The sequence below is a fragment of the Ranitomeya imitator genome, chromosome 6, assembly GCF_032444005.1.
Source record: "Ranitomeya imitator isolate aRanImi1 chromosome 6, aRanImi1.pri, whole genome shotgun sequence".
Taxonomy (NCBI): domain Eukaryota; kingdom Metazoa; phylum Chordata; class Amphibia; order Anura; family Dendrobatidae; genus Ranitomeya; species Ranitomeya imitator.
The window spans coordinates 400,911,053-400,938,649 of NC_091287.1; the positions used below are offsets into that span (position 1 = coordinate 400,911,053).

The 27,597-nt window shown below is 42.1% G+C and overlaps 1 protein-coding gene across 2 annotated transcripts in view; it reads left to right on the forward strand.

The window, feature by feature from the left end:
* The window catches only part of OSBPL1A (oxysterol binding protein like 1A), a 237,663-nt gene that overhangs the window by 61,046 nt on the left and 149,020 nt on the right, over positions 1 to 27,597 (forward strand). For both annotated transcript variants that reach the window (XM_069731208.1, XM_069731209.1), the window contains 8 exons: positions 1,092 to 1,203; positions 6,420 to 6,505; positions 8,493 to 8,637; positions 11,809 to 11,876; positions 11,967 to 12,011; positions 14,456 to 14,529; positions 23,756 to 23,819; positions 25,132 to 25,230. In XM_069731208.1, coding sequence (XP_069587309.1) covers positions 1,092 to 1,203; positions 6,420 to 6,505; positions 8,493 to 8,637; positions 11,809 to 11,876; positions 11,967 to 12,011; positions 14,456 to 14,529; positions 23,756 to 23,819; positions 25,132 to 25,230 — 693 coding nt within the window. The remainder of the gene's footprint in view (positions 1 to 1,091; positions 1,204 to 6,419; positions 6,506 to 8,492; positions 8,638 to 11,808; positions 11,877 to 11,966; positions 12,012 to 14,455; positions 14,530 to 23,755; positions 23,820 to 25,131; positions 25,231 to 27,597) is intronic.

Below are 27,597 nucleotides of genomic sequence, written 5' to 3' on the forward strand. Positions count from 1 at the left end.
TCCGGACATCGCGTCTTCCCTTCTCTCCTCCAAAGTAACCTTTTTGGTCACTTCCATCAGTGGGGTTTCAAAGTTAACAGTTTTCTCTTGCCGTTCTTGCCTCGTCCTCCACCAGGACAAGGTACAACTATGACCAGTTACTTTTTCCTTCCTACGGTGGTTTTCCCGTTCCATAGGATATTGTCCTTATCTCCGTTCCCGGTCCATCCCCAGGAAAAGTCTCTTCATAAGCTAGACTTATTCGGAGCCTTACGTCTCTATCTTTCAAAGACAGCATCTTTCAGTCATTCGTATGTCTTATTTCTCATTCCTGAGGGTTGTCGTAGGGGACTACCTGTCTCCAAGTCTGGATCAGCTCGGCTATACTGGAGGCTTATCGACTTAAGGATAGAACACCACCTCCAGGAGTGAGGGCTCACTCCACCTGTGCTGTGGGGGCCTCCCAGACTATTTGCGCTAGGCTTCTGCAACCCAGATTTGCAAGGCCACTACCTGGTTACCCCTTCATACATTTGCAAGATTCTACAGAGTACATACCTACGCCTCGGCTGATGCTGGCCTAGGTAGAAAGGTGTTCCATGCAGCAGTTGCCAGTCTCCCGACCTGATTTGAGCACTGTAGTCTGTTTGCTCCCTTATGATTGCTTCAGGATGTCCCATGGTTACCTGTGTCCCCCAATGAAGCGATAAAGATAAGAATTTTTGGTACTCGCTTTAAAATCTTTCTTGGAGATTTCATTGGGGACACAGCACCCACCCTTGCTTTAGGCCTATGTTGGACCTCAGTGACTATATTGGGCCTGTATATAGTTAATTGTTGTTTTTCCTACTGCTTTTTCACTAATTAATTGTGCTTTGTGCCAGTCGGTGGGTGTATACTGCTGAGGAGGAACTAAGGTAACTTTTTTTGCCTAGTGTCATCCTACTAGTGACAGCAGCAAACACCCATGGTTACCTGTCCCTCAATGAAGGCTCCTTCAAAGAGATTTTTAGTGAGTACCATGAATCATTGCACCCCTTATTTACTAAAGTGTTCATTTTGGCAAAATGAGATGTAATGTATCAATGTGTGTATGTCTTGATTAATTTCAGGAACTAGTGATGTTGTTGCTAGAGTCCAATGCAGACACCACTGTGATAAATGGAGAGGGTCAAAACGCTGCCGATGTGGCCCAAGACAAAGAGATTAAAACCATGTTGGAAGGTATTGTTCAGTTTTTGTTTCATGCTAATGGTGAGCTTCAGAGTGTGTGTCAAGGGATGGCACCTGAGTGCTGCCCATTATTTTTCTTCTCTTTAAACCCATAAACTTGTATTTGCGCTTTTGGTCCATGACTAGGATCAAAATTGAAGATTTCAGTGTTTATGGTGCAGACCACTCAGTCCACCCCATAGAAGAAAAAAAGCAAAAAAAACCTCAACCCCTTTCTGATATCGGGCGTAATAGTGCGCCGATGTTGGACTCCCACTGTTTGGTGCGGGCTCAGACGCTCACTTTTCCGGGCACTTGTCAGCTGATATATATACAGCTGACATGTGCCTGCAACAGCCGCTGGTGGAATCGCGATCCACCCACCCGCAGCTGGTTAATTGCCGTTGTCAATTTCTGACAGCAACATTTAACTCCATGCTTACCGTATTCCTAAGCAGCAAAAAAGGACTTATACTTTTCTCAATGTTTTGTAGAATTTTTAAGCAGAGCAGAGATGTTTACCTGCCCAGGCCTCCAGACAAATGCACTAACAGGATGCAGTGGACCCACTTAACCCCTATCTGACCTCGGACGGGATAGTACGTCCGAGGTCAGATCCCCTGATTTGATGCAGGACTCCGCGGTGAGCCCGCATCAAAGCCGGGACATGTCAGCTGTTTTGAACAGCTGACATGTGCCCGTAATAGGTGCAGGCAGAATCGTGATCTGCCCGCACCTATTAACTAGTTAAATGCCGCTGTCAAACGCAGACAGCGGCATTTAACTACCGCTTCCGGCCGGGCGGCCGGAAATGACGTCATCGCCGACCCCTGTCACATGATCGGGGGTCGGCGATGCGTCAGGATGGTAACCATAGAGGTCCTAGAGACCTCTATGGTTACTGATGACCGGTGGCTGTGAGCGCCACCCTGTGGTCGGCGCTCACAGCACACCTCCATTTCTGCTACATAGCAGCGATCAGCAGATCGCTGCTATGTAGCAGAGGCGATCGTGCTGTGCCTGCTTCTAGCCTCCCATGGAGGCTATTGAAGCATGGCAAAAGTAAAAAAAAAAAAAAAAAAATAATATATAAAAGTTTAAATCACCCCCCTTTCGCCCCAATCAAAATACATCAATAAAAAAAATCAAATCTACACATATTTGGTATCGCCGCGCTCAGAATCGCCCGATCTATCAATTAAAAAAAAGCATTAACCTGATCGCTAAACGGCGTAGCGAGAAAAAAATTCGAAACGCCAGAATTACGTTTTTTAGGTCGCCGCGACATTGCATTAAAATGCAATAACGGGCGATCAAAAGAACGTATCTGCACCAAAATGCTATCATTAAATGCCAGCTCGGCACGCAAAAAATAAGCCCTCAACCGACCCCAGATCATGAAAAATGGAGACGCTACGAGTATCGGAAAATGACGCAATTTTTTTTTTTTTTTTAGCAAAGTTTGGAATTTTTTTTCACCACTTAGATAAAAAATAACTTAGTCATGTTAGGTGTCTATGAACTCGTACTGACCTGGAGAATCATAATGGCAGGTCAGTTTTAGCATTTAGTGAACCTAGCAAAAAAGCCAAACCAAAAACAAGTGTGGGATTGCACTTTTTTTGCAATTTCACCGCACGTGGAATTTTTTTCCCGTTTTCTAGTACACGACATGCTAAAACCAATGATGTCGTTCAAAAGTACAACTCGTCCCGCAAAAAATAAGCCCTCACATGGCCAAATTGACGGAAAAATAAAAAAGTTATGGCTCTGGGAAGGAGGGGAGTGAAAAACGAACACGGAAAAACGAAAAATCCCAAGGTCATGAAGGGGTTAAAGCAGGTGCAAAAAAAGCCGATGAGACAACCACTCATGACCTGCCAATCCATGGAAGGGATGGTTGCTTGGTATATTAATGCACAAAAAAAGGTCTGTCTATGGCACTGTTCACACAGAGGTGGTGCAGAGCATCTGACTTACCGAAATCACATCACTAATCCCGCCCATCGGTGACCCCATCAAATGATCTCCGGTCACCGATGGGTCGGCATGGCAGCCAGAATTCTTCAGCCCTGTGATCAGCGTCCACAGCAAGTGAGCATTTCTGCTATACCTAGGCAATAGAAATATTAAAAAAACATAAGTTCAAATCACCCCTCTTTCGCCCTATTCAAAATAAAAAAAAAATCAAACACATTTGGTATCACTGCGTACGGAATCACCCTACCTATCAATATAAAAAAAAATTAACCCGAACGCTAAACGACGTAATGAGAAAAAAATAAAAAACATCAATTACATTTTTTTGGTCGCAGCTACATTGCAATAACGGACGATCAAAAGATCGTATCTACACCAAAATAGTATCAATAAAAATGTAAATTCGGCGCAAAAAAAATAACTCATAATCAGGGGTGTCAAACTGCATTCCTCGAGGGCCGCAAACAGGTCATGTTTTCAGGATTTCCTTGTATTGCACAGGTGATAATTTTATCACCTGCACAGAATGATTCCAGCACCTTGTGCAATGCAAAGGAAATCTTGAAAACACGCATGGTCTGAGGCCCTCGAGGAATGTAGTTTGACACCTCTGCTCATAATGACCTGGAGAATCATAATGGCAGGTCAGTTTTACCATTTAGTGAACATTTCACCGCACTTGGCTATTTATTTCTTCCCATTTTCCAGTACACGATATGTTAAAACCAATGGTGTCATTCAAAAGGACAATTTGTCCCGCAAAAAACAAGCCCTCACATGGCCATATTGACCGAAAAATTAAAAAAATTATGGCTTTGGTAAGAAAGTGAGGAAAAATGAAAAAAACTCTGGTCGTCAAGGTGTTAGAGGTTGTGCCACAAACAAAAATGTATTTTAGTCCTCTGAACCTGAAATAAAAACAAGCCCCACAATTGGATGTTTAAAGAAAAAATGTTCCTGTGCTCAGATCTTATAAATGTTACCCAGTGTAATAGCGGTGTCCGACCATGAAAGAACAGGTGAGATAAACCACAGCTACTGGTCAGGGAAGGAAGCAAACTAACTATACAGACATTACAGCATTGGGATCACAGCCAATTCTTTGAGGTAAGATATTGTTTAAAAGCAGGCAGTGACATGTTTTACTCACAAAAAGAATCAGTTGTGACCCCATGCTGTAATATCTGAATTTTCTTTTGCTTCCTCCCCTGCCCAGGAGCTGATCAGACCATGTTCCTGCACAGACATTACATAGTACACAGCAGGAGCACATTTATAAGATTATCTCGGCACAGGAACATTTTATTTAAACACATCCAATTGTGGAACTTATTATTATTCCAAGGTCTATTGATTAAAATATAGTTTTGTCCATGACACAAACCCTTTGAGCCCCTTACACTATAATGGGTGTGAGTTCTATCCATAACCTCTGAATGAGGCTTGATGTTTCCATTTGAATTGCTCTATAATTTTCTGCAAATCTTCTGCTTGCCGCTGGCACTAGAGTAGGGGTTGGTTAGCAATCCTTTTTGTTGAATTTTAGACGATGGAAGCCTATCTAAAATTAAAAAAATGTAATTTAGCATGCAGACTTTTCTCCCCTGGAATCGCCCTCCTAACCTTCTCCTTTGGACCCTACCCCCTATTTAAATAACTGAGATCTCCCTCTGGTTTCTTGTTGGTGGGTAGCCCTTTTAGGGTCTCCCTCTGTCGTCTGAAGAAAATATCTCCTTTTCCTCCTACGGTACGCATAACATTGGAACGCTAGGAAAGACTGTTCCTAGATTAATGGCTGCATTTCGGGATAGTTCAAAATAAGACGCATGCCAGGTTTATACTGTGTTTTTACACAAACACTGCAACACTTCGCTATAATCATGGGATGATTAGTAATGCCACTAAGAGACTGATGCATCCCTCTTTAATGTTATCAGGGCAAATCCTGATGACAGCTTGACTCTAACAAGAACCTAAATTTGGACATGTATGTAGTTAACCGAAAGAGTATGCTATTATGGGAAGTTAGAAAACAAGTCTGACCTGCCACGATTAGTCTTGAAGAGGTATTTCCTTCCCAGGCATAGATTGCATATCCACAGAAAATATCACAAACATTAGAAACTTATCCCGCAACAGTATTGAGCATCTGAGGCCCCTTCCGACACCGCTGTGGCAATGGAGCCGTTTCAAAGCAAGCACCCGTGTGTAGAAAAACGTACAAATGTTGAAAGGATAATGGATTAAATTGGTACCCAAGTAGCGTATGTAGGGCTCTTTTGTATATATTTGATCAATTCTGTGGTCATTGTTTTAATGTATTATCTTCATTCTCCACAAGGTGGCACATAATTTTCAAGGCACTCTGAAATATGATGAAGTCTGTTTTTCATGGGTAGAACACGCGCCCATTGCAGACCTTGGTGCTGTTCATATATGTTCAACAATGAAATTCCTGACACTTTTCCGGTTTTGATTCAAGATACTGATCAAAATCAATTGTTGTTTTTTGGGCCCATGAAAACTATAGACAGCACACATGTTCTGTCCATTTCTAACTTTGCAATGGGAAGGACAAGCTTTGCAAACTTCAACTTTTTTTTTCTGCATGGGAGGAAATCACTAATGAAACATTGTCATCAGTGTGACATATTTGCCATCAATCAGACCGTCTGAATGAGGCCTAATTAGCAGATTTTCTTGAGGCTGCAGGCCAAATACTTACGGTATGTAATTGGCACAAACGCAGCAACTACCTAGATAGTCTTCTCGTCTTTCAATATTTTAACAAGTGTCACTTATCTGTAAGCAAGCTTTATTAATTGTTCACACAAAGTGTATATTTGCATTTTCTTTTTCTCGCTGCATTTTTTAAACAGTGAAATATATTGCAACATATAGTCATGTTAGTGAATAGAGATAAATATATATTTTTTTGTGTTTTTTTTTTTTTTTTTTTTACTGCAGCTTTATTTTATTTGCTTGGATTTTTTCATGTCTCACTGCAGTCTTTGTTTTAACTGCAACTTGCCCTATTTGTTTTTATTGCTTTTCTCCATATCTATAAAAAACGAACAACCAAACCACTAAATACTGAGCACCACGTTGTACACCATAAAAAAAAAAATGCACCATATCAGTTAGTGTGAATGTGTCCTTGGGAGACAGCAGTGTTATGCCTATTAAAAATACTTCCTTAGTTTTATTATGTCTCATGAGCCTTTGTATCTCATTGTGTATCTCATCAGCTGTACAACGAACACAGGAAAGAAAACTGGAAGAAATACTTCTAGGAGCTGCTAGAGAAGGAAACCTTGCAAAATTATCTGCACTAGTAAGTTGTGTAGTCAGACCACATAACGGTTCTTACTACCTCTGTGGCTTATACTTTCTTTTCTTCTTTTCTTTTTTTTTTTTTTTTTACTATTGATCAGGTTTTGCTGTACTAATTATTGACTAGTATCAACTAATGCAACATGAATAAAATTACATGTAATGACTGGTTATTTTGAAGTCTTTTGTTGCCATGGGCTATCTTGGAAGTAAACTTTTAAAAACACCCAATAAGTTTGTGATCACAAGCTGCCAATATATTTGATTTGTGCACTTAGTTACTTTTATGGAGATACATTAGGATTTAACCATGGTTCAGCATCTCCATTGGAGGCTACCATCTGAACATGTGAAAAAAATGAATTGAGTCTCTGCACAGACCAAGCCTTTAACTTAAAAGGGTGGTCTGAAGACAAATTAATTTTGCTGCCTACTCCCTATTTTCTAAAATATTTGCTTTAAAAATTTGACTTTCTCGTAACGGTCATGACAGCTAGTGCGTGCATGTTTTAATTTCTATTTCCAGTCTGGTGATGATTCATTTGCGTATCACCTGTGCATTGTGGGATACTTGAGCGAAGCGTCATCAGAGGCGGAGGCTGCAGTGACTTCCGCAGCCCCTGTCCCCTCCGTGAGATAAAGCATCATTTTTGAATCTTTGCTGCCTCTGCTCTCTCCCCCCGGGCACAGTTCAGTCTCTGCGCTCTCTCTCTCCCCGGGCACAGTTCAGTCTCTGCGCTCTCTCCCCCCGGGCACAGTTCAGTCTTTGCGCTGCCACACCCCCCCCCCCCTCCCAGGCACAGTACAGTCCCTGCACTGTCTCCCCCCCCATCCCGGGCACAGTTCAGTCTCTGCACTGTCCCCCCCCCCCTCCCCCCTCCCGGGCACAGTTCGGTCTCTGCGCTCTCTCCCCCCGGGCACAGTTCAGTCTTTGCGCTGCCACACACCCCCCCACCTTCCCCCCCCTGGGCACAGTTCAGTCTCTGCACTGTCAATCAACCCCCCCCCCCCCCCTCCCGGGTACAGTTCAGTCTCTGCGCTGTCTCCCCCCTAGTCTCCTCCACGTTGGGCATAGTGACACCGCTCTGCTGCCGGCTTATTACTGTTCATAAGGGAACAAGAACAGATGCTGTGCACAGGGGAGACAGCGTAGATTTGGAGTAGGGACAACGCTGTGCTGTGCACACTGTCCATATTAGTAGTTCCCTTTGCACCACTCCACAGGCTCTGTGCTTCCTTGGGACAACTTCCTACCGAGTTACCAGCAAATTCGGAGACCAATAATTTCTAGGGCACCAGAGAGATGATTCTGTTCCTTCATTCTTCCAAAATGCAACATTAAAGGATCATGTCATCAGCAAGCGGCATTTTTCAACCATAAAACAAAAAATGGCAGTGGTGTGCATAGAGGGGACGCAGTAGGGACAGCACTGTGGCCAGGGAAGATGTTTCAGGGGCTGTGCCAGTATCACTGACTTTTTGTTTAAGGGAGGAGGCTGCGGCAATCACTGCAGTCTCTGCCCCCTGATGACGCTTCATGCACTGATACTGAAACAAATCTTCATCTGACCGGAAATAGAAAAAAAATACAATGGCAGTTAGTGTAGGTAGAGAATAATAGGGAATTTTTAAAGCAAGAATATTAGAAAATAGCTTAGATTATGGGACTAAATAGATAAGGAGTTAAAAGCAATATTACTTTGCCTTCAAACCTTTGAGTCAGTGTTCAATATATGAAACTTTTGATACTACTTGACTTAATTTTTGGTGGCATTAATTTAATTTATTTGTTGGCCCCAATAGTGTTAAATACAGTATTGTATGTATTTTGGACTCCAACTGCCTATTTGAAGGTTACGACTCCATCAGTAGTCTTGATACAGTTTTGTAGATGGACTGACCCATGACCAAGGTCTACTAGGGACCTGAGCTTGGTTGACTATAGATGAATGTGTATGCGTCTGAAATGTGGTTGCTTCTTTCTCTAGCTAACCAGAGCTAAGCCACCTAACATTAACTGCACCGACCAGATGGGTAACACGCCTCTGCACTGTGCTGCATATAGAGGGATGAAGCAGTGTGTCGCCAGACTTCTAAAAAGTGGCGCAGATGTAAACATCAAGAATATAAATGGTAAGTCTTGTAGAACTGGCAGAAGTCCATATGTTGGAGTGCTACTTCTTGATGAGGTTTACGCTTTTATAATTAATTTGGTCTTTTATGATTGTCATTGAGGCACATATCCTGAAGAGAGAACTGTGTGCAACATTCGGAGATGTATGTAATCATTTCATTCTTGTAAGCACCTATATTGTAATTCTTTTGAAGGAGTATTAAAGTTGTTGTCGCACTAAAATAAACGGTCTCCATATGGCATACATTGGTTTGAGAAAAACCCCAAAGAGGAGAGTAACTGCAAAAACACAGTTCACGCTATGGTGGATCCAACCTACCCATGTTTTACGGGGTTTGACATCCTTTTGAGGGAAAATGGTTTATCGCTATTGACTTTATGAAAAGGGGCTGTTTTTCTGCGAGAACACCTTTTAATCCTTGTGCGACAATTAACAATGTGAAAGTTCTGTCATGTTGATTATAATCACTGGCAAAAAGCCGAGCTTCTGCTGTAACCGCCAAAGCCTGTGCCATCACCATACCTAGTTGGTTAATCCCCTCTAAACCGCAATTGTGGCAGTAAAAAGGTTATGAAACGAAGGGGGATCGCCCTCTTTTTTACGTAATTACATGGGCCCCACAGTGTGCCTAGACCACAGTTCTCCTCTACATGTATGGCATTGCTGTAGCATGACGTGCCCACTTAATAATTACATTTTTGGGGTTTATGTCTCTAGAATTACTGGTTGGGCACAAGGTTTGGGCACTAAACTTGCATATTTGTAACTCTCACTCTGCAACACAAACTTGTGCTTATTTTGGGAAATAGCTGTGGTGTCAAAATAGTCATGAGAACTGTAAGTGAATTCCACGAGCGATGTTATGTTTACTATGGGGTCACATTGGGGGATGTTTCCGTTCTTTCACAAAGGGGCTTTACAAATGGTGCCCATAATTCCAGGCAAATCTGCGCTGCCTTTGTCCCCAAACTGCATTCTACTACCACGTATAGGGTATTTGCAAGTAACTTTCTAACTTTAGCTTCCATATTCATCTATTACACCTCATGAAATCGAAAAATCTGTGTTGAAAACATTAGTGGTAAAAAGGTAATTTAATTTTTTTTTTCACTGGCCAACTGCCTAAAATTCTGTGAAACACCGGTGGTGTTGGCATATTCTCTCTACACTGTAGTTTGTAACTGGGGTCTCTTTGGGGGAGGGGGGTTGTGCTGCAATAGCACCTCAGGGGGTTCTGCTAATGTGACATGGCACCCAGAAACCATTCCAGCAAAAGTGCACTAAAAAATGGCACTCTGTCTCTTGTAAGTTTTGCAGTGCGCCCAAACAATACTTTTTGGCCACATTTTGGGAATTTGTGAGATTAAGAGAAAATGTAACAAATTCCAAGGTCCAGTTTGTCCTGTTACACCCTGTAAAATGAAAAATTTGGGGCTAAATATTAGTAGAAAAAACAAAATTTTAAAACTTGTACACTGTTAGAAATTTCCACGAATCACTTTTGATTTCATAATGTCCACTACTTGATTAGATGAATTCCTTGACGGTTGTAGTTTCCAAAAATTGGGTCACTTCTGAAAGTTTCTGCTGTTTTGCCACCTCTGGGACTCTGCAAATGTGATGTGGTGTCTGCAATCTATTTAATCCAAAATTGTGCTCCAGAAGTCAAATGGCTTTATAACCCTGCCGTGTACCCCTCTCTTACTTTGATCACGGCTTTAAACCCCCTTGTCATTTTCTCAAACATCAGGTAATCACCTGAAATGTCTTCCAATGAGCCTGTATGCCTCAAGAGTTCATTTTTTTTTTTTAATATCCCCAGCCTTCAGAAGAACCACTCAGCTAAATAAAGAGCATTAACAGTCAATTACTTTGTCATAAAGGTCAGTCAGTCTAGAAAATTGCTAGAACCTTGAAGGATTCTCGAACAACAGTCATGAAAATCATCAGTCACCATCATAATCAATAATCAAACTGGCTTTCATGAGGTGTGCTCCACAAAAGAAAGACCAAGAGTTACCTCAGCTGCAGAGGATATGTTTTGCGTTACCAACTTCAGAACCTGCAAATTGTCAGAGCAGCAGATAATCTCTCTTGGGGATAATTCACATACATCAAGTAACAAACATCTAAACTCTCCAGAGGAGACTGCAACAAGCAGCTCTTTATGGTTGAATATCTGCAAAGAAGCCACTACATAGGACCGCAAACAAGGAGTGGTGACTTGTTTTGGCCAAGCAACACAAGGACTGACTGGACATTAGATAATTGGAAATCTGTGCTGTTTGAGTCGACGTGAGGTTTTTAGTGCCAATCGACATGTTTAAGATGCAGAAAAGGTGGGTGGATGGTTTCTACATTCATGTTGCCCACTGTGAAGTATGGAGTGGCAGGTGTGATGGTGTGGGGGTGCTTTGCTGGTGACGCTATTGGTGATTTATTTCAAATTCAAGGCGCACTTGCCTAGTATGTCTACCACAGCATTCTGCAATGACTTGCCATCCCATTTGGTTTTCACTTAGTGGGATTATTATTTGTGTTACAACTGAGCAATGGCCCAGAGCACAATTCCAGGATATGTAGGGGGGCTATGTGACCAAGAAGGAAAGGGATGGAGTTCTGCATCAGATGTCATGTCCTTCACAATCGCCCAGCCTCAACCCAATTGACTGTTTGGCAGAGCGAAGGCAAAGCAACCAACAAATGCTCTGCATCTTTGGAAACGCCTTCAAGATTTTTAGTCACCTGGAATGGCTTTCCCACTGATAATGTTGTTTGAGATGATGCCAAAGGGGTGCAAAGTGGTCATCGGAGTCAAGGAATGAGGAATCTAAGGTTTGACACGCAGTCTGGGGTGTTACAGTTTTTTGTGTACCCCTTGTCCCTTTGCTGCCTTCAGTCTGAATCTAAATCTATTTATTTTTTTCCAATAAGAACAAGGAAAACCATTGCATGAAGATATGTCTAAACGTTTGACTGGTACTGTATGTTGAGATAAATTGCTTATGTATAGAGTAAATGTAGTGTAAAATTAGTTCTGAACAGACCCGAAATCTTCCTTGGTCTATATCTCAGATGCAGTCCCTTACTGGAATTGATTTGTGTTTCTTTTTCTTTTTGTTATCGATTTAACTCTTTACTCGTATATCATTTTTTTTTTTTTTTTTAGACCAAAGACCAATAGATCTTGCCCAACGTATAGAAATCAAGCAAGTACTGCAAAGCAAAACTGGAAAGGTAAAAACTTTTGTCATAATGACCTACCTAACACTGTGAGCAAATGCTATGCACATATTTAATCTATTTTTTTTTTTTTTTTACTTACAGTTTTTAATTAAAAATCTTCAGAGATTTGAAGGCCCATTATGCAAGGTGTGTCTTCTATGGATCTATTAACCATTTGTATAAAATCTTGGGGAAATGATATCAGCATTTTTGGAAACCAAGCCTGTTGAGTGTTGAGCTCTGCGCAGAGCTGGAGAATGTGATTGTGCTATGGAGGCAATTGGATATATTACAGCACATGCTAAACCTTGGTGCCTAGTGAGAAATATGTATATACAGCAGTACGTAGCATAGAATAATCAGCTGTAGAATACACAGATGTGTCAATAAATGGTATTGCATCTCAGATATTCAAATGGAATCTGTCTGCACATTGCAGAGTGCTCTTCCAGCTTTATCTTATTGTGTTCACTAAGAAGCTTTATATTATTTTGGCACAATTTGAAACAAGAGCTTGTAAAAGCAAGAACTACAACACTTTTTTTTAAAAATAAAATGAACTGCAGAAAATGCTTTTTGTTCCCCAAAATACACACACCTTGATAAGTATGTATGTGGATAATATGGTGGGAGGATGATACAGTTATATGAAAAAGTTTGGGCACCCCTATTAATCTTAAGCTTAATGTTTTATAAAAATTGTTTTGTTTTTTTTGCAACAGCTATTTCAGTTTCATATATCTAATAACTGTTGGACACAGTAATGTTTCTGCCTTGAAATGAGGTTTATTGTACTAACAGAAAATGTGCAATCTACATTCAAACAAAATTTGACAGGTTCATAAGTATGGGCACCCCACCAGAAAAGTGACATTAATATTTAGTAGATCCTCCTTTTGCAAAAATAACAGCCTCTAGTCGCTTCCTGTAGCTTTTAATGAGTTCCTGGATCCTGGATGAAGGTATTTTTGACCATTCCTCTTTACAAAATAATTCCAGTTCAGTTAAGTTTGATGGTCGCCGAGCATGGACAGCCCTCTTCAAATGATCCCACAGATGTTCAATGATATTCAGGACTGGGATGGCCATTCCAGAACAGTGTAATTGTTCCTCTGCATGAATGCTTGAGTAGATTTGGAGCGGTGTTTTGGATCATTGTCTTGCTGAAAGATCCATCCCCTGCGTAACTTCAACTTTGTCACTGATTCATGAACATTATTATCAAGAATCTGCTGATACTGAGAGGAATCCATGCGTCCCTCAACTTTAACAAGATTCCCGGTGCTGACATTGGCCACACAGCCCCAAAGCATGATGGAACCTCCACCAAATTTTACTGTGGGTAGCAAGTGTTTTTCTTGGAATGCTGTGTTTTTTGGCCGCCATGCATAACACCTTTTTGTATGACCAAACAACTCAATCTTGGTTTCATCAGTCCACAGGACCTTCTTCCAAAAAGAAATTGGCTTCTCCAAATGTGCTTTTGCATACCTCAGCCGACTCTGTTTGTGGCGTGCTTGCAGAAACTGCTTATTTCGCATCACTCTCCCATACAGCTTCTCCTTGTGCAAAGTGCGTTGTATAGTTGACCGATGCACAGTGACACCATCTGCAGCAAGTTGATGCTGCAGCTCTCTGGAGGTGCTCTGAGGATTGTCCTTGACTGATCTCACCATTCTTCTTCTCTGCCATTCTGATGTTTTTCTTGGCCTGCCACTTCTGGCCTTAACAAGAACTGTACCTGTGTCCTTCCATTTCATTACTATGTTCCTCACAGTGGAAATTGACAGGTTAAATCTCTGAGACAGCTTTTTGTATCCTTGCCCTGAACAACTATGTTGAGTAATCTTTGTTTTCAGGTCATTAGACAGTTGTTTTGAGGAGCCCATGATGCCACTCTTCAGAGCAGATTCAAACAGGAGAAAAACTTGCAAGTGGCCACTTTAAGTAGCTTTTCTCATGATTGCATACACCTGGCTATGAAGCTCAAAGCTCAATGAGGTTAGAAAACCAAAAAAGTGCTTTAGTAAGTCACTAAAAAGTAGGTAGGAGTATTTCAAACAAGAAAATAAAGGTGCCCATACTTATGCACCTGTCACATTTTGTTTGAATGCAGATTGCACATTTTCAGTTAGTACAATAAGCCTCATTTCAAGGCAGAAACATTACTGTGTCCCACAGTTATTAGATGTATGAAACTGAAATAGCTGTTGCAAAAAAAACATTTTTAGAAAACATTAAGCTTAAGATTATTAGGGGTGCCCAAGCTTTTTCATATAACTGTATCTATATTATTATATAAGCGGGACAGGGTGGTGTCAGTTACATTGCATTTTCTTTTATAGTGTTACACGGAAGGAACAGTCAAAATGACCCATGCTGTTATATGAAATGGCTTTTTAGCTGAATCTTGAATACATGCTTCACGCACCATGTGCTACGTGGGACTGCAGGCTAACGCTGGTCACTGCTGGGCTATGGGCTTCTTCCCATGGCTTAAATTAGCCAGTTAGTCGTTTTTTGTATATCATGATAATGGTCCTGGCTTTTGTACCACTTGGATTACAGAATAAACAACCTTTACCTTTCAGAGTTCACGATTCTTTGGGTGGAAGCTGCTTTGGGTGGTTCTGGAGCATGGCGTTATGTCTTGGTTTCAGAAACAGTGAGTAGTTTGTTATATAACTTTGGTGTGCAAAATAACGAAAGGGAAAAAATCAATTGTACAAGTGACTACAAAAAATGTTGTAATGTATGATCAGAGAATTATCTATTCTGTTTCTCTTTCCAATAGTGACCCACTTCGTCCCTCCTTACATCCTTGAAACCTCCTAATTATCTCTGGAAAAAACAATGGCTAATATACTGTACATCTTGTTCAAGGCAAGATAGACTGCTAGCACAGTAAGGTGTAGGGGTACTCAACATATTCAAGTCTGTGTGTAAGAGGGAGAGTGAGGGGCAGAGAAACAGATTATGCAAATTGTTGCTAGTTTATCCCCAAGCTGGATTCACAGCCGCACTAGTCAGTACTGCTGTTCAATTTCCTCTGTGGCTCTGCTGTTTGTGTTCTACAAAAGGGAAAAAGAGCAGGCATCACTTTTTTTTTCTGTGCTTAGTGATGGGAAGACTTCATAGCAGCTAGTCTCCACAAGCTAGCTCAGTCAATTGCAAATTAGAGTTGAAGTCTGAAGAAGAGAAAGTTGGTGAAAAATGTAGGATACAAGCCATATAATGACCAGAAATGGCAGCATTCCTCATACATGCTCACACTTATATCAGCTTACTTGTAGAACTAACGTGAAAACATCTTTCTCCTTATAAGCAGGGGTGCACAACCTTTTCTGGTCCGAGATCCATATTGTTCTGATCAATCTCAAAGACCTCAAAACTTATAGGGGCTTTACCATCGTAGACATTTCCAGTATATTAATATTATTATATGCCATAAGCTCCTGATAGTAGTCCAGAAAATGTATTGTGCAACCATGAGAATAATAGGTAGACACTTTTTACCCACCATTGGTGCTTAGGAGAGGGGAAGACCATGAGTGGATATAGCTCTCCCCATTGTTCATTTTAGGACTCATTCACACGAGCGTATGAAATGGTCGAGTGCTATCCAATGTTCTATTCACAGTAAGATCACACTCTGACAGAGTTTGAGCCAAGGGTCATTAGCATAATCTGCCTAATTGTCTCTCATGAGAACATATAACTGTCTGACTGCAGCCTAAATGTCATAAACTTCAATACAGAAAGCTGCTAGCAAAGATGGCCTCCTGTAATGGGGTTCTAGGGACCCCATTCTCCTAACATGTATGGAGGACACAGAGAGGTGTGTGCCCACTTCTTCTGCAGCTTCTCTTTTTAGTTCCCATGATGCACTGCTGGCATTTACACTGCTGTTCTGTATAGGAAACAGTAAGGTAAGTGGAATATGGTGACCAGAAAAATGTCCACATGGACAAAATAACATTTATCATCTTGACCTCCCACCCCCCGACCTAAAATATATTATATCGCTCCGGATTCTTGAGTACAGTGTGACCACAGCTGTAACGGCACGTGCCCAATTTTCTGCAAATACAGCCTTACCCATTCACGCTGAAGCCAATTTCCATTTTTCCATCTCCATTTTTTCCTCATCTTCTACCAGAGCCATAACTTTTGTTTCTCTTTCCCCCATGACCGCACCATGGAGAGAGGGGATCCGTCCCACAGGGACAGGAAACCTACAGATAAAAAGGCGGTACCTCTCTCCCGTATCAGTTGGTTTCCTGTTCCTGATGGAGGAACGACCTACAGTCAATGTGGAAACATACCTGTAGAACATCGTGGGATGCCGGGGGCTGACCAGTCTGATCCAGGCAGTGGGGGTTCCCTGCCTCTGATGGGGTGGGTTTATTCCCCGATGTGCCACCGCTGGGGTCAGCGGACCTTGAGGGTGTGTGGGGAGAGGCAGTGAAGAAAGAATCAGTCTGCCTCTCCTGAGATAATCACAGGCCGGCAGGCCGGGCAGCTAGGTGACAGCAGTCGCCTTAGGTGAACACCGCCAGGCCATCCATGACAAAGGGCCGTGGGTTCTCCAGAGATGCTGGCTTCGGGGTGACAGCGGTCATCTCATTTGGAACGCCGCTGGACCGTCCAGGGCAGAAAGGTAACGGCGGTCACCTTACTGCAATTCCGCTGGCTCTTCAGGAAGGAATGGCCGGCGGCAGGACACATGGAGGGATCTGTACACATGCGAACCGGGCCCCTATGACGAGAGCAACCGCAAAGCACTACAGGGAAATCTGTAGTGCGCATGCGCGGAGGCAATCCCATGGTTAGCGCGGTCTATCACTGAGAGATACCAGCGATCACAACACGCTGCGTCGCCGGAATTAAGGGGAGGCCTTGAGGAAGATTTAAATGCAGAAAACTCACAAGAAATGGTGCTCAGAGGCTGTGAGTGACCAGGAGCAGCCGGAGGAGCAGGTCCTGCAAGAGCAGTCCCCTCATCATGGGCAGCAAAAGCAGAGGCAGCAGTAACAGCACCAGCAACGACAGCAGCAGCAGGGAGAGGCTTCTTCCAAGCAACGCGGCTGCGGCAGTCATTCGGGGTCTCAGCACAGCAGAGGCTCAAGCAGAACGGCCGGGCCAAAAGTGGATCCATCTGTGGAAATCGTCCCTGGGACAAAGCCGGTATCTCTCTTTCTACTGGAGGGTAAGTGAACTTCGTGAAAGTCCACCCTTTAACTAGGGTCTGTTTCTCTCATAGGGGAAGAAATGTGTAGCAAAGTCCAAACCTAGGACATGTGCGATCTGCACAGAAGAGCTACCCACTGCGTGGGGAAAGAGGCTCTGTGCTACCTGCATAGAGCAAACAATTTGTGAAGTGTCCCCGAAGTTTGCATCAGACCTGAGAACGCTAATTAAAAATCAGGTAGACAATGCCCCCAAAGGCCTTAAAGGCTCAAAGAAAAAAAATGTAGGTCCAGGCACAGGTCCCCTGAATCAAGTGTTAGTGAGGCGGGGAGTGACTTGTCCGGCTCAAGTGATTAGTCATCTTCCCCTTCTTCCTCATCCTCAGAAGGGGGTCGCAGATGCTTCCCGATTGAAGAGACAGACGCTCTTGTGAAAGCGGTCAGAACAACCATGGGGCTGGTAGACTCACAAAATCAGTCCAGGACTTAACGTTTAGTGGACTAGAAGAAAAAAAAAAACTGAGGGCATTTCCAGTAAATGAAAAAATCCAGTCCTTAATCGAGAGAGTGGAAGAGACCAGAAAAAAGGGTCTTCTAACCCCTTTGATGACCCTGTATGCTCCTTTTGGGGGAAATCGCCAAAGGTGGATGTGGCGATGGCAAAAGCCTCCAAAAAAGACATGGGGACATTAAAAGACCCCATGGATAAAAAGGCAGACCTTTTTCTAAAGGGCTCCTGGGAGGCAGCTGGGGGGGTTGAAACCAGCCATAGCCGCCACACGCACTGCCAGAGCCTTAATGATATGGCTAGACCACTTGTACTCACAATTGAAAGAGAAAGTCCCCGGAGAAACAATTCTAGATTCAGTCTGAGAGGAGCAGCAGCATTTCTAGCAGACGCATCAGCAGACTCTATCATGTTAGCGGCCAGGTCCGCTTCCATTTTGAATGCTGCGAGGCCTCTGGCTCAAGTGCTGGCCGGGGGATCTGCCAACAAAATTGAAATTCTGCTCCATTCCTTGCGAGGGCGAGTTCCTGTTTGGACCAAATGATATTTGCAATAAACGATGTTCTGGGCAAGGCAGGAGATAAGAAAAAATATTTTCCTGGGTACTCCAGCCAGTCTTACAGAAGGCCCTTTCGGAACAGAAGGTTAATGGGAAGAAAACCCACAAAAGGCCACAAGGATGGATGGGAGGATAAAAGAAATAGAGGCAAGGGGTTCATGTTCAACAAACCCTCCGATAACAAAAAAACAACCCCAATGATGGTGTTCCCCAGGTCGGAGGGAGGTTGGCCTACTTTCTCCCGGCCTGGGAAAAAAATATCCAGAAGTACATGGATACTGGACATTAAAAAAAAAAAAAAGAAATGGAGGCCTAAAACTAAAATTTAATTCCCTCCCAAACCCCTTTCTTCATAGTCACTCCTCAAAGGGCAGCAGAAGACTAACAACTATCCCTTCAGAAAAAAATTCTAGGTCTGATAGAGAAGGACGTACTACAAGAAGTCACCTACCAAGAAAGAGGCAAAGGATTTTGCTCTCCTCTTTTTCTGCGGAAGAAACCAGACGGGACGTACAGGACAATTGTAAATTTAAAAAAATTGAACAGGTTTCTGGAAACCCAATATTTCAAAATGGAAACAATAAAATCATCTGTGAGAATACTTTTCCTGTCCTGCTTCATGACTGTATTAGACTTGAGAGACGCATACTACCATGTACCCATCCACAAGGACCATCGAAAATTTCTCACTGAGTGTAAAAATTTAGGGGGAATTAAAACATTACCAGTTCAGGGCACTCCCTTTCGGCCTGGCCATTGCCCCAAAGGTATTCACCAAAATAATGGCAGAAGTTATGGCCCACAAAATATTCTGGACGACCTCCTGGTAATAAGTGTTTCCGCTCATCACTGCAAACAGCTAGACAAAGTTATGAGGTCTCTGACGAGTTTGGGATGGCTTTTGAATTTATCCAAATTCAGAATCATACGGAGTCGGTTGCAAGAGTGCTTGGGAATAATTCTAGACTCGAACAAACAATGTCATATCCCACAGGGAAAAATTCAAAACGTGATACAGCTGGTATCAAATATGAGAAACTCCCCTGTCACCACCTTGCAGAAGGCAATGTCACTGCTGTGATTGATGACAGCCTGTATTCCGGCGGTCCAGTGGGCCCAAAGCCATACCAGAGAGCTACAGTGGGAAATATTAGCAGCAGAAGCATCCCTAGGAGGAGATTTAGAAGGGCGGTTAAACATCTCATCAGAAACAGCACGCTCTCTAGCATGGTGGGCGGATTCAAACAATTTAGCCAGGTATGTTCCCTAGGTATGGCCAATATCCCAAACCCTATACATGGACGCAAGCCCCTGGGGTGGGGTGTGCAACTAGGAGATCAAATAATCCAAGGTCTTTGGTCAAAGGAACAAAAGTTAGCTTCTTCAAACATGAATGAACTGTTAGCGGTAAAACTTGCTCTTTCGCCTTCTAGGCTCCCTTCAATCCACCATGTATAGGTGTTCTCGAACAACCGAGTGGTGGTAGCATATCTGAACCACTAGGGAGGCACCAGGTCCCTGTCCCTGATGGACGTAACAAAATCCATCCTTCATCTAGCAGAGGTCAGCTTAGGATCGTTGTCAGCACTCCACATAAGGCACAGAAAATCGGACGGCAGATTTCCTAAGTCGGACACGAATGAGACAAGGGGAGTGGGAACTGAATCAGTATTCAATCAGATCGTAGAACTTTGGGGTTGGCCAGAAATAGACTTGTTCGAATTACCATCTAGCTTATGCCTTCCTGCCAATAGCCCTGATTGAAGCCTGGCCACAGGCATGGTTTCAAAGGAATTCCGTAATCTGTCACAGGCGTCCCCTGACACCCGGCTGTCATTACAACACATCGGTGACCTGCAATCTCATCACTGGTGTGCTGATGGGCGAAGAAAATGATGTGCACTTCGGTGTGTGTTAAATGCTACTGTATTGACAGCGGCATCTAACAGATTAACAATAGCGAGCTGAGCACTGCTCCACCCGCGATTGTTAGCAGCAGGCCCTGGCTGGAATACACCGCCATCACCTGGCGGGTATGGGGCGGGCTCGCTGCGGAATCATATTCTTCTTTTCTATTGCTTATTTTCCAACTCCAAGCTGTATAAACTTGAATGATTCTGGGATCTGATGTTTATTTGTGTAATATGGGAGGGTGTAGCCGAAGGATATCAACACCTTTTATCAAGATGTGCAGAATTAATAGGCAGCTTATTTTCCTGAGGAAAAATGGGCCTAAAAAGAGATTTAACTGACTGAGAAGTAAAAAAAAAAATATTTCAAGAGTGCTGCATCGTTCTTTAAGACTTTTACGATATTGGGGCATGCTCACAGAACCATCTAAAGATTTGTTGCAAGTAGTCAACAGGGTCGCAATAAACTGTGGTGAGAAAAAAAGCTGCGCATTAACTGCCAAAAATTTGAGAGGAATCAAATGTGAAACAACCGGTGTAATCCATTATCCTCTAGTGTTGTCATATTAAAGAGCTGCAGTCTCCCTGGAGGCCCAGAAGTGCAAGGTGTTCAGTGATCAGAGACATGATCAGGGTAAGGAAGGCTGAAACCCATCCACCACAGATCAAGATGCAAAAGAGAAACAAACTGGGCAAAGAAATATCTGAAGACAGATTATTCCAAGGCTGTATAGTCAGTAAGCCAAACCTCCCTCTCAGAAGCTTCAATTTCCATGGACTCTGACTCCAGACTCCCTATTACATGGATCATGTTTAAGTGATAAATTTATTGTATGGTAACATCAGGATTTTCATCACCATTATGATACAATAATCAAGTTATGTATTTTCCTTAATCCTGTTCTCCTATAAATTCTAGCAGTTCTGAGATGAGTGCAGTGCTGCAGGCGTTCCTTCCCAGTGCCTTTTACCTCTGATCTGTAGAGGAGGAGCTTCACTACTGAGCTTGTACATAAAGTGCAGCACAGATTCATCTCAACTAAAAGCCAAGATCCTTAGATCAGGAATAGAATAGACATTTATAGGACATTTCATAACTGATCCAAATTTTTTTTTTATCCACACCAAAATTGACACCAACCCCACAGCACTGGATTTTTCAAAGATTTTATGGACTTATGAGATGAGTGACTCTTGACGGACCAGATGGATGGCCCCGTGGCTGGATCAGTAACGGCAGACTTCCACTTCGACTCATGCTAGCAAGGTAGAGGTGGTGTATTAGTATGGGCTAGTATTATCAAAGATGAGCTAGTCGGACCCTTTGGATTCTAGATGGACTCTAAATCAACTCTTAAACGTAATGACAGTTTTTAAGACTTTCTTCAAGCAGTAGTACAGGAAAAAGTCTGCATCTTTAAAGAAAATCCTGATTTTTACGCAGGTCAATTATCCATCACACACATCAAAGTACTCCTCTGCTTGGCTTGCCAGTAAAGACCTTCAAGATAAAAGAATAATTACATGGCCCCTTCCTAAACCTAATTGAGAACTTGTGTGCCCTTCTTAAACCAGAGATTTACAGTCACCTCTCTGAACAGTGTCTGGGAGGCTGTGGTTGGTGCTGTCCAAAAAGATCAACAGTAAGGAATTGATGGGCTCCATGGATTGAAGGCTTATAACTAGAGATAAGTGAATTTGATTGGGTCCTTCTTTATTCAGTAAGCTATAGCAATTACCGAATAAGCTGCAGAGGGAACCCGGATACCTGGATCACTCCGGCTGATCAGCTGTTCGGTTCTGCAGCTGCATGTGTCACGGCTGTGTGACCGTCACGACAAATGCACGGAGAGCCCAACAAACAGGCTCTCCATACATGTGTTGTGACTGTCTCACAGCTGCGACGCATGCAGCTGCAGAACCGAACAGCTGATCAGCCGGAGTGATCCAGGTATCCGGGTTCCCTCTGCAGCTTATTCGGAAAGCGCTATAGCTTGCCGAATAAGGAGGGACCCGATCACATTCACTTCTCTACTTAAAACTGTTATTGAAAAGAATGGTGGTTATATTGGTCACCTATTAATAATAATAATAATATTATTATTATTATTATTATTATTATTATTATTATTATTATTATTATTATTATTATTATTATTATTATTATTATTATTATTATTATTATTATTAATTTTTTTTTTTTTTTTTTTGTTTGTTTGTTTGTCTTATTTGTTCTAAATGTCAGAAATGTTTGTTTTTTACATTTTGAGGAGTTTGGTGTTTTCACTTTAACAAATGAAAATAAATGAGATGGGAACATTTACATTTTTCATTTAGTTGCGTAATAATTCTACACACGCAGATTGTTCTAAGACAGACATCCGCACTTTTGCTTTCTTATATATTCAGGTTTATTATCCTTTTGGATTGACCAGCAGCACTGTTATTGTTCAATAATAAGATTAATCATCAAAAATACAAATTACCTGATTAAACCTGTAAATGATAGTGAAAAATCCAAAAGGCCTGATAATTTTTTCTTTTCCTGCAAATTTGAAAAATTCAATAAAAATTACAATGAAAAAATAAAAATGTCCCAATTATGCGCGTAGTTTATAATTAACAAGGAAGCAGGTAGAATAGAAATGAGGAAGGCTATCCATTCGGAAGTCTCGTCCTATATATGTGACCATAAGCTGTGATTTTTTTTTTTTTTTTTTTTTGTTCCCTCAACCCTATAGCAACTGAGGAAAAACATGCAAATTTGCACTGCCTCATTGAATAAGAAAGTGCAATGCAATTTTCCTTTTGCATTGCACCCGTCCGATTTATAAGCTAACTTGAGCGAACCCTTTAGTTAATGCATTTCAGCTTGGAAGGCATCCACTATGATTTGAAAACTGACTAATCCTTTAAATAGTTTGTTTTTTTTAATACTTGCATAGCAGGTACTTTTAATTGGAGGTCTTGGTCCTAACCCCCCCCATTTCTCAAAAGTCCCCCCGAGAACTGTGCACCTTGGAGACATGAGAACAGCAGCTTCTGTATGAGAGCACACATACATTAAGTAGAAAGCATGGACTGCACAGCATATTCTTGCTATTTAATTCTCATTTAACTCTCTGTGCTCAGGCAACTTTTGAGTGATCAGTGGGGATCTGAGGTCTGAGACACCCATTGATCTGCGGGCAGGTGGAGTGCCTGCAACAAATAAACCTGCTTCAGGTTTGGTTATTCTTTGACAATACATGTACCTTCGTACTTCCTGCTTCCTATTTGCTTTATATTGATCCACCTTTAAGCCAGGGGTGGGGAACCTCAGGCCCCAGGGCCACTTACTTCCCTCGATGACCTTTTTTCAGGCACCTAAGCAGATTCTCAGGGACCACATTCTTGAGCAGGGAGGTGTATTTTGATTACAACCAGCTCATTAATTTCTTCTTGCTCTGTTAGCACACACATGCAGTGCTCACTACTGAACACTAAAGGGCATGCAATGAAAGATTACGTCCTGACACCAGTGCCAGTCAGGATGCACTTTGGGGCAGAGTTTGTGCGACCCCGAAAGGATGGTATAAATATCCAAAGGCCCTTGGCAGAAAAAAGATTCCCCACCCCTGCTTTAAGCCAAGGAAGTAATTGTAAGTTTTGTATGTTAGGCCTCTTTTGCTCTATTCCTTTTCTTCTTTAGTTATACTGTTTTTTTTTTTGTTTTTTTTCTTTAGGTCAGATGCAATTAATGGTGTGTACCGGCAGGGCTGTAAACACCTAACACAAGCTATTTGCACGGTAAGAGCTGTTTAATCGTAATGTGCTGAGGAATTTTTTTAATCACGTTTGTTTTTACCAAATCAGTGTGTCTTATCAAACTGTTCTGTATCAAATGGTATAAGTCGTGTGATTAATGGACTTCAAAGACTTCATGGGTGTTTTAATGAAATCTAATAATGCCATTATGTGTGTGAAGCTGTGGGACAGCGCTATGGTTACTGCCCTCAAGTGAATCGTCATAAGGGCCGGTTCTGGTGTAACTCACACTGCCTCTATCTCCACCCCCTGTTGATGATGATTCATTTTAGGGGAAAAGACTCCAGTGTTAAAAGCAGTGACTTCAATGGTGGTAACTAAAGATGTGAGAACTTCTCTATCACCACTACTGAACCAGGTGATGTCGTCAGGGGACGGCGGTGACAGTAGCTGTGAAAAGTGACACCCTCTGATGTCCGATTTTCAGGAGTGGTGATCGACACCGCAGCGCAGTGAGTGCAGTCCCAGCCTCCTGTGATGTCCTGTTTGAGACTCCTCTTAAATGAAACATCACAGGAAGTAAAGGGAAAAAACACATACAGCAAATAACAGGACATGGAGAAGTGTAAGGAATTTAATAATAAAGCTAATTACAAATGTGGTTAGGGCTTAAAGATAGTTAAAAAAGGCCCTTTATAAATGCCTGCCAGATATCCCCCCTTTTAGTGAATGTTTAAATATTTAGATTTTTTTCTCTTTAAAGCGCCGATCAAACAGCATATGTTTTCACATTCCATAGAAAAGGGAGTTACGGAAAGTTATCTTTTGACATGTCCTAAAGCTCTTGAAACAAACAACAAAAAAACCTTGATTTATTGTACATGACAGACCTGTAGCTATTCAGGATATTGCAGAAAGAAATCTGCAATTCAATAGTTGAGGTACAGCTCACTTAAAATCTTAGTGAGGCTGATCATTGGAGCCTGTTGGGAACAATATTTGACTATTCAGCTTAATAGTAAGGGTATGTTAAAATTTAAGTTTATTTTGTGGAGATTTTCCATTTAAAAACTGCTTTTTAGAGATGCAAGGTTTTTGGCGTGGTTTTGTTAAAAAACAAACAAACGCTTTTTCTCTTTTTTTTTTTTTTGCTTTTGATGTGTTTTTAATTGTAAGAGGTTGGTAGTGGCAATGGTTAAAAACTGACGAATATTATAGACCTATTTTCCCATTGAAATAAATTTTAACTATTTTTTTACATGGAATTTAAATCCCATGAAAGAACGATGTGTGAACATACTCTTTAAGCGTTTTAATGTCTGTGTATAGTCTCATAAAATACTGTTCTCTCCAGGTGAAGTCCTCAGACAGCATGTCTTTCTCTGTAAAATGCTTTGACGACAGCATCCACCATTTCAAAGTATTAACCAAAAACCTTAAGCATACAAGGGAGGTATGTATTGTTAGGGGTCATTTGTGAATCAAAAAATGTGCTTTGCTAGAATTTGCCAGCAAAAGGCATGATGTTTACTTTGGGTAAGGCTTGTGTGATATGCCCGATTAATGTCAGTCATTACAGTCTAGATGGAGGGTAATTACAATCGATTTGTGTTCCAGTTTTACTTCCTACTTCACTTAACTAGAATCTGTCATTGGATTCATGATGCCCGAATTACGAACATCATGAATCTGAACCTGGCTACCTGGGAGATCTGTCAGTCAACTGAAGAAGGGCGTAGCGATGCCTGCTGAGGATGTCCTTGAAATAGTCTAGTGACTAGACTCTAGTCTCTCATGCTAGTCCCCAGTCGGATTTTCAAACTGTTTCAGGGAAAATGTGCAGTGCGAGAAAACATCGCAGTGCACTCTGACCAATGTTATAAAATGATTCGTTGCTCATCTGAGTTGTTTCTTAGCTCCGATCGGACTGAGGAAAAAATTGCAGCATGCTGTGATTGTCTGCCAGAATTGGATCGCACTTGCCAATGCAAATCAATGGGTGCTAGAAAAAAATTGGACAGCGCATGGACCATACCTGTGCTACCCAATTTTTACGCACACCTCTCAAAGGACAGCTGGTGTTTCAACAGCCAAGTACAGTAAATTCACAACCCAACCCACACACACACCCTTTAGTGCCTTTCATGTTTAGCCTTCATCTATTCTACCTATCTACTCAACCTTGACATGGAAAAGTTTGGGCACCCCTGCTCAAAATTACTGTTATTGGTAACAGTTAAGTAAGTTGAAGTTGAAATAATCTCTAAAAGGCCTAAAGTTAAAGAGGACACATTTCCTTTGTATTTTAGGCAAAAAATGAATATATTTTCATTTTCTACATTTAAAAATTATAAAAGGGTTCATGCAAAAGTTTGGGTGTCCTGCATGGTTAGTACTTAGTAGCACCCCCTTTGCAAGTATCACAGCTTGTAAATGCTTTTTGTAGCCTTTCAATTTTTGTTAGAGAGATTTTCATCCATTCTTGGAGAATTCTTCCAGTTCTGTGAGATTCCTGGGTCGTCTTGCATGCACTTCTATATTGTAGGCGTAGACATGGATTTTCCGTGATGTTCAGATGAGGACTGTGAGGGCCATAGTAAAACCTCCAGTTTGCCCCTTTTGAGGTAGTCTTTTGTGGATTTTGATGTGCGTTTAGGAGCATTGTCCATTTGTAGAAGCCATCCTCTTCAGCTTTTTTACAGATGTTACGTTTGCATCAAGAATTTGTTAAAATTTCATTGAATCCATTCTTCCCTCTACCCATGAAATGTTCCTCGTACCATTGGCTGCAACACAACCCCAAAGCATTATGCACCCCCATGCTTAATAGTTGGCAATATGTTCTTTTCCTGAAATTCTGTGCCTTTTCTCCACACATACCTTTCATCATTGTGGCCAAAGAGTTGTTATGAACTGGTGGTTTAGGAGCCACATGGGACGAGCTCTGAAGGAAGTGGTACCTGTACTGACTGCAGTCCCTAAGCTCAACACAACACTAGAAGTAGCCGTGGGATGCTCCTGACACTCCCTAGGCACCTCGTCACAGCCTGAGAACTAACTACCCCTAAAGATAGAAACAGGAAAACTATCTTGCCTCAGAGAAAATCCCCAATGGATAGATAGCCCCCCAGAAGTAATGACTGTGAGTGGAGAGGGAAAAGACATACACAGAATGAAACCAGGATGTAGCACAGGAGGCCAGTCTAGCTAGATAAATGGGACAGGAAGGAATACTGTGCGGTCAGTAAAAAACTACAAAAAATCCAGAGTTTACAAAAATCTCCACACCTGACTAAAGGTGTGGAGGGTAAATCTGCTTCCCAGAGCTTCCAGCTTAACTGAATTAATCCATACTGACAAGCTGGACAAAACATAGAAAGCACAGAACGGATAAGTCCACAACCTGTGGACAGAAAAGAGCAAGCAAGGACTTAACTTTGCTGAACTGGTCAGGATAACAGGGAAATCCAAGAGAGATGTGAATCCAACCAGGAAGCATTGACAAGTGGCACTGGCTGAAGGGAAGAGCCAGGCATAAATAGCCGAGCAGAAAGAGAATTAGTGGAAGCAGCTGCAGACTGCTAAATCCAAGGAGCAGCCATACCACTTAAAACCACTGGAGGGAGCCCAAGAGCGGAATTCACAACAGTACCCCCCCCCCCTTGAGGAGGGGTCACCGAACCCTCACCAGAGCCCCCAGGCCGATCAGGACGTGCCAAGTGAAAAGCGTGAACCAAATCGGCGGCATGGACATCGGAGGCAACAACCCAAGAATTATCCTCCTGGCCATAACCCTTCCACTTGACAAGATACTGAAGCC